The 7,814-nt window shown below is 47.9% G+C and overlaps 1 protein-coding gene across 1 annotated transcript in view; it reads right to left on the bottom strand.

Annotated features, from left to right (window-relative positions):
- Positions 1-3,253: 3,253 nt before the first annotated feature.
- The window catches only part of LOC116523324 (homeobox protein meis3-like), a gene marked incomplete at its 5' end in the record, with an annotated part of 44,307 nt that continues 39,746 nt past the window's right edge, over positions 3,254-7,814 (bottom strand). Inside the window, 2 exons of the mRNA XM_032238429.1 lie at positions 3,254-3,323; positions 5,249-5,331. Of these exons, the coding sequence (XP_032094320.1) occupies positions 5,282-5,331 (50 nt within the window). The remainder of the gene's footprint in view (positions 3,324-5,248; positions 5,332-7,814) is intronic.

The following is a 7,814-nucleotide window of genomic DNA, read 5'->3' as shown; positions in this document are numbered from 1 at the left end:
TTCCTTTTGTCTCTCTGTCCCTTTTTTCTTTTTTCTTTCATCTCTCTCTCACTCTTTTTCTTTCTTTTTTCTTTTTTTATTTATTTATTTCTTCCTTTCTCTTTCTGTCTCTCTCTCTCTCTCTGTGTCAGTCTGCCTGTGTGTGTGTGTGTGTGTGCTTATGTGGCAGTGGTGGGTTTCAAAAATTTTTGGAACCTCTTCTGTAGGTGTGGCCTGCTTTCCGGGTCCACTGGTGGAACCTCCTCTAACCGGTTCAGTAGATTTGACGAACCGGTTCTACCTAATAGGTGTGAACTGGTAGGAACCCACCTCTGCCTGCGGGCTGCGAATGACCATAATGAAAGAGGGTTTGGGGGACTAAGATTGTGGTTTATGCTTTCTCAGGAAGCCTACGTCAGAACAAGGTGTGGGTCTCAACTCCCAGAATTCCCCCAGCCAATGCAAGACTGTCGTAAGCGTTTCCACCGAAGCAAATGTTCTAACATCGCATTGAATAAGAACTAATACCGTCAGTGGGAAAAAATTGCAAGGACATTTCTCTCCATGGTGCTAAGCCCACAAAATCCACGATGGGCTTTGAGACCTAGACGAAATGGTGCCACGGAGAAAGAGGGAGTGGATTTCTTCTCCAAAGTTCTCAAGAACTTTGGGTGGAAGCTTTTGAGAGCGAGAGAGATTCCGACTTGAAATAAGGAGGACTTTCCTGAGAAGTATGAGAAGTATGAAGCCATCGTTTTTGTTGGGATAATCTGGGATGGTTTGAAGAATACCTGCCCTGGGCAGGGGGTGGGAGTATGGCCTCCCAAACCCCCTCCAATCTCATGATTTGATGAGTTTGTAACATTGGCTTTTTGACCTCTCTTGTCTGGGTAGACCATCTGGTGATTGGGTCACCTCTAGGAACCAGGAATGAACATTCTGTCCCTACCAAACATTGTTGGTCATAGTTTCTAGGATCGCCATCCAACTGAACCATAGATAACGCTTGTGTCAGGCCTGTAGTCATATTCCTTCTGAGGAGAGGCTGCCTGTCAGGCCTGCAGTCATATTCCTTCTGAGGAGAGGCTGCCTGTCAGGCCTACAGTCATATCCTTCTAGGATCTTTGGCCTGCCACACTCTCTATTATTTTACGATGCTGTTTCATTAGTGGGGTAATTGGGAGGGGGAATAGTAAGGAGTAGAATTGTGTTGTTGTCAAATAAAACATTCCTTTCTAAAAGCTCAAGGTTATCCTTTGTATCTGCATCTCTGCACCTGACCGGAACTGGATGGGTGGAAGCTGCCAGCGCGGCAGTGGAAGTTTGGACCATGGGATGGACTTCTGGGTGTGGGGGCAAGATCTTGAACTTTCAACTGGAAAACCGGGAAGCTTTCAGATTTGGGTTAATGTCAGCGTCCAAATATCATCCAAAATTAAACCAGAGTCCATGGCAAAGCGTTGCTCTAAGTTCCAATTTATTAAGAGAGACATGTTGGCACATATGTGGAAAACCCGAATCTGAAAGCTTCCACCCACCGAACCCACTGGTGTGTGTGTGTGTGTGTGTGTGTGTTTGTTTGTTTCCACGAGTCATCCTCCATTTTATGGAGAACAATAAGTGAATAAAATGTTCCTAAAAAATCTTACATTAAGTAAGCATTGGAAACCCCACCAAACAGGGTGGGGGAAATATACCAGATTGAGAGAGGGAGAGAGGGAGAGGGAGAGAAAAGGGGGAGAGGGAGAGGGAAGAGAGGGGGGAGGGAGGAAGGGAGAGAGAAAGCAAGAAAGACATCCCTTCCACCCTTCAAAATAACACAAAAGAAAAGTGTGTCATTTAATTTACTTCCCCTCTCTGATCATCCACATGAATAATTAAATTATAGGAAGGAAGGAAGGAAGGAAGGAAGGAAGGAAGGAAGGAAGGAAGGAAGGAAGGATGGAAGGAAGGAAGGAAGGAAGGAAGGAAGGAAGGACGGAAGGAAGGAAGGAAGGATGGAAGGAAGGAAGGATGGAAGGACGGAAGGATAGAAGGAAGGAAGAAAGGAAGGAAGGAAGGAAGGAAGGAAGGAAGGAAGGAAGGATGGAAGGAAGGAAGGAAGGAAGGACGGAAGGACAGAAGGACGGAAGGAAGGAAGGAAGGAAGGATGGAAGGACGGAAGGACAGAAGGAAGGAAGAAAGGAAGGAAGGAAGGATGGAAGGACGGAAGGACGGAAGGACGGAAGGACGGAAGGAAGGACGGAAGGAAGGAAGGACGGAAGGAAGGAAGGACGGAAGGAAGGACGGAAGGAAGGAAGGATGGAAGGACGGAAGGACGGAAGGAAGGACGGAAGGACGGAAGGAAGGAAGGAAGGACGGAAGGACAGAAGGAAGGAAGGACGGAAGGAAGGAAGGACGGAAGGAAGGAAGGAAGGACGGAAGTAAGGAAGGACGGACGGAAGGAAGGAAGGAAGGAAGGATGGAAGGACGGAAGGACAGAAGGAAGGAAGGAAGGAAGGACAGAAGGAAGGAAGGACGGATGGAAGGAAGGAAGGAAGGAAGGACGGAAGGAAGGAAGGAAGGATGGATGGAAGGACGGAAGGAAGGAAGGAAGGAAGGACGGAAGGACGGAAGGAAGGAAGGAAGGACGGAAGGAAGGACGGAAGGAAGGAAGGAAGGAAGGAAGGAAGGAAGGAAGGAAGGGCAGAAATGAAGAAAAACAAGAACCTCAAACACAACCTTTGGGAATTTTTGTCTTGTTTGAAAAGATGAATGGACATGGCCAATGTGGCCAACAGCAATCTCCCAGGTGGAGGGAAGAGAGGGGGGTACAGACTCATGTATATTTTCTGTGGGGGGGGGAGGAAAGAGAGAGAGAGAGAGGGAGGGAGAGAGAGAGACACCAACAACTTAACAATTAATCCTTTTTGCTTCTCCCCCTGCCCCTTAGTTCTCTTCCGGAGTTGACCAGTGCTGTCCATCTGTCCATTCTTCTTATGTTGGGAGGACTTGCTTGTCACACTCCACCATCTGGGTGTCTAAACCTTGACCATTTTGGAACCCTTGAAGTCTGAGGGACGTGTAGCCGGGAGACTTCCTCCTTCGGGGAAACGGAGTAAAGGAAAGAGGGAGGTGTGGAAGGAGAAGCATGGGCCACGGGGGTCCATGCACGTTGCCTCCTGGAGGAGAGGGCGGTGTGGCAGTGCAGAGCGCCGACGTGTGCCGTGGGGAGGGAGGACATTCTGGTCAAGTGCAGGGGAAGTCCAAGGAAAGGGCACGCCAAGATCCAGATGCTCCGTGAATCCTGTGCCTGTAAACCAGGAAGTGTCTTCTCCAAGGTCACCAAGCCTAGAACTGGAGTCCTGCAAGAACCACAGAAGAAGAAGGAGGAGGAGGCCATGAAGTTCTTCTGGAATGTTTCCAGGTTGTGGGGAGAAGAGATTTCCTTGCTTGGTTGGTGGTAAAATAGGCCTGGGGATTCTCCCCTGCCTCCTGTCCCTTGGAGAGCTTTCTGCTACCTTGGTGGCCTTGTTGGAGAGTAGGATGTCCACTCTAGATCAATGCGACCCCAAAGTTGGGAACTTTAAGAAGTGTGGACTTCAACTCCCAGAATTCCTCAGCCAGCCAGCATGGCTGGCTGAGGAATTCTGGGAGTTGAAGTCCACACTTCTTAAAGTTCTCAAGGTTGAGAACTTGTGGGAAGACAATTGTGGGACAAAGCTTCTTTAGTTGACCGAGAAGAACAAACCCTAAACTGAAGCGATTTTTTTCTGACTCAAATCCTTCTTTGGATTTGAGCAACACACTCAATGATAAACTTGCCAAACTTCTCAAATTGCCACGAAACAGCCATGGGAGGTCTCACCTCCAGCTTAGGACCTGCAACAGCCAACTGAGACGATCAAATAGGTTAAGCAGATGCTGCCCTTGTGAAGTTGGCATGAGGAATCTGTCACCTTGGGTGAGGAATGGCAATCTGGGCATGATGAAGGGGGGGAAAGTAGGGGGAGAAATGGTTGCCAGAAGCTATGATGGGACATCTGGCATGGACCTCCTCTTCTGCCTCAAGGGGCTAGTCCTCAGGGGCCAATCTGTCCCACCTGGAGGCATAATTTTTCAACCATCTCATGCTCAACCTCAAGAGGAGCCTAGGACCTTCTCCTGGATCCGCAGCTGACACTAGAACACCATTTGTCAGCTGTGACCAGGAGAGCTTTTGCCCAGGTTCGCCTGGTGCACCAGTTGCGGCCCTACCTGGACCGGGAGGCACTCCGAATGGTCACTCACGCCCTCGTCACCTCAAGACTCGACTACTGTAACACGCTCTACATGGGGCTGCCCTTGAAAAGTGTTCGGAGACTAATATTGGTCCAGAATGCAGCCGCGCGAGCGATATCGGGTGTACCAAGATAAGCCCATGTTACACCTATCCTCCGTGAGCTGCACTGGCTCCCTATCGGTCTCCGAACGCGCTTCAAGGTGCTGGTTATCACCTTTAAAGCCCTACATGGCCTAGGACCCAGATATCTTCGGGACCGTCTTCTGCCGCATACCTCCCAGCATCCGATAAGATCTCACAGGGTGGGCCTTCTCCGGGTGCCGTCGACTAGACAATGTCGTCTGGCGGCTCCTCGGGGGAGGGCCTTCTCTGTAGCTGCTCCGGCCCTGTGGAACGATCTACCCCCTGAGATCCGGACCCTCCCCACTCTCTCGGCCTTCCAGAAGTCTACTAAGACCTGGCTATTCTGGCAGGCCTGATGCTGCTGATCCCTTGATTGTTCTCCAGCCCCACTAAGATTGAGTGCATGTTGTGTTCTTTTAACTTGCTTTGTCTTTGTATTTTAAGTTCTTTTAATATTTTTAAATTGTTTTTTATGTAAGCCGCCCAGAGTCCTTCGGGATTGGGCGGCATACAAATTCATTAAATCTTAATCTTAATCCTCCACCACCACAGCCAACTCGCCATGGCCAACTCACTATGGACAACTTGCCATGGCCAATCCGCCAAGGGACAACTCACATTGGCCAACTCGCCACAGTCAACTCGCCACAGGACAACTCTCCGAGGGACAAGAGTTACCCTAAGATCAAAGAAATGGTGGAGGAGGCACATTAAAGAAAGGATACAAAAGAGAGGGACGAAATGAAAATGAAAATCGTTTTTAATTTATATGAAAGAACTAAATTGAACTGTTAAATTGTCCCTTGGCGAGTTGGCCATGGCGAATTGACCCATTGCTCCTCCTGCTGTTCTTTTAGAAGAGACTGGGGCCTCCGTGATACTCACTTCCCCTCTGATGTCAACGGAGAGTTCAGACTATCACATGTAGTGCCACTGTCCCTCCATACCCATCGTCATTCCCATTGGTCCTAGAGGAAGAGGAGAAAAGAGAAGATTAAAACCTTCCGATGGATGATGACTCTGGCACCCGTTGTGGCCCACCAGCAGAGCCAGCATCAGAGTCAAACAGTGGGGAGGTTGGGGAGGAGCATGGGCCAGTCCTGGAGGCTGGGGAAGGCTCGGACAAGAGCTCTGTTTTGGACACACTGGGAACAGGCTCCAGCTGTTCTTCTGCCTCACTGATCTCTGACTCCGAAGGCAGCTGATAACTGTCAGACGGCCCTGGCCCCCTCTCTGCCTCCGACACAGAGCCCTCATCCGAGCCTTCCCCAGACTCCAGGACTGGCCCAGGTTCCTCCCCAACCTCCTCACTGTCCGAATCTGCTGCCAGCTCCACTGGCCATTGGCAGGCCACAACACCCACAAACAGTCTTAAGTTCAACCTTTTTGGAATTCTGCTGACTCTTATCCGGTGCCAATTTAATGTTGAACGTTAGTTGGCTGGATTCTTGTGGATAGGCCTGAGCAGCAAATCTTCTTATCTGCAACTTAAGTATGGTCCTGCTTCTTCCTACCCGACAGGTGAGACCCTCCACTGCCCCCTCTTTTTTACAATAGCAATAGCAGTTAGACTTATATACCGCTTCATAGGGCTTTCAGCCCTCTCTAAGCGGTTTACAGAGTCAGCATATCGCCCCCACAGTCTGGGTACTCATTTCACTCACCTCGGAAGGATGGAAGTCTGAGTCAACCTTGAGCCGGTGAGATTAGAACCGCTGAACTGCAGATAACAGTCAGCTGAAGTGGCCTGCAGTACTGCACCCTAACCACTGCGCCACCTCGGCTCTTAATGCAAAGCCCCCACCAAGGATATTCCTTCTGGAATTCTGGAAAACTAGATTTTAGGCCTGCAGTCATATTCTTTTTAGGATCTTTGGCCTGCCACACTCTCTCTCATTTTACTAATACTGTTTCATTAGTGGGGTAATTGGGGGGGGGGGGAATAGTAAGGAGTAGACTTGTAGAATGTGTTGTTGTCAAAATAAAGCATTCCTTTCTAGAAGTCCAGGGTCGTCCTTTGTCTCCACACCTCTGCACCTGACCGGAACTAGATGGGTGGAAACAGTGGTGGGTCAAAAAAAAATTCAAACCTACTCTGTGGGTGTGGCCTCCTTTGTGGGAGTGGCTTGCCGGCCATGTGTTCATTCTCTCTCTCTCTCTCTCTCTCTCTCTCTCTCTCTCTCTCTCTCTTTCCTTCCTTTTGTCTCTGTCCCTTTTTTCTTTTTTTCTTTCATCTCTCTCACTTTTTCTTTCTTTTTTCTTTTCTTTTTTTAAAAAATTTTTTTTTTATTTTAAACACGTAAGCACATTAACAAAAACAAACGCATAACTTAAAAACAACATAGGAACAATAAGTTACATCGTATATCATACCGCAGTTCCGAATCGGTTTCTTTGCAGTTAGTGTTTTCCCTTCTATACATTTCTATCTTGCGTTCATAATCTCCTTATTCGTTATCCATTTGCATGTACATTTCTTTATTTATTTAAACTTAGCTACTTATGACCAGATATTATTTACCTATATTATACTTTATATTTTTACTGTCATTTATTCTCTTACATACAGTTCTAGATATACATTCACATAATTATTCTTTTTCTTTGCCATTCTTATATTATTATTATCCCATTTGGATGGTTATAAGATATAGTTTAGAATGCTTTTTTCTTTTTTTATTTTCTTCCTTTCTTTCTCTTTCTCTTTCTCTCTCTGTGTGAGTCTGTCTGTGTGTGTGTGTGTTTGTGTGTGTGTGTGTGAGTGGTGGTTTTCCAAAATTTTTGGAACCTCTTCTGTAGGTGTGGCCTGCTTTCTGGTGGAACCTCTTCTAACCAGTTCGGTAGATTTGACGAACCGGTTCTACCGAACTGGTGCGAACTGGTAGGAACCCACCTCTGGGTGGAAATGCCAGCGTGGCAGTGGAGGATTGGGCCACGTGATGGACTTGTGGGTGTGGGGACAAGATCATGAACTTTCAACTGGGTGGGAACCCCAGGAAGCTTTCATATTCGGGTTTTCCACAGTTTGTACCAACATGTCTCTCTTATTAAATTGGAACTTTGAGGAAATCTCTGCCTTGGACTCTGATTTAATTCTGGATGATATTTGGAACGCTGAGACTAGATTGGGCTACCCAGGATAACTTCTCGAAGAGGTGTGCAATTCTGACTCACCTGGGGGATGAATTGTCATGCGCTGTTGCCCATCCATTACATAGCCTCCCATTTGCTCCGTCAGGACTACGGCGTACCTTGACCTGCTCGGAAAAGAGAGAAACATTACAGAGGAAAGACAACAGGTAGCGATCCCCTACTTTTAAGGGTATCCGATTTCTGCAGGCATTTAAAATAAGGCAGCTTTGGTTGGTGGGGCATGGGGGCCATCCAACGGCCCCTGATTGGAAGTGTTCTCCAAATCAGCCACTTTGGCCTGGTGGTTAAGGCACCAGGC

This window comes from Thamnophis elegans, unplaced genomic scaffold, assembly GCF_009769535.1.
Source record: "Thamnophis elegans isolate rThaEle1 unplaced genomic scaffold, rThaEle1.pri scaffold_169_arrow_ctg1, whole genome shotgun sequence".
Lineage (NCBI taxonomy): Eukaryota > Metazoa > Chordata > Lepidosauria > Squamata > Colubridae > Thamnophis > Thamnophis elegans.
Note: the sequence above shows the minus strand (reverse complement) of the source record. Positions and strands in the feature narration are given on the sequence as shown.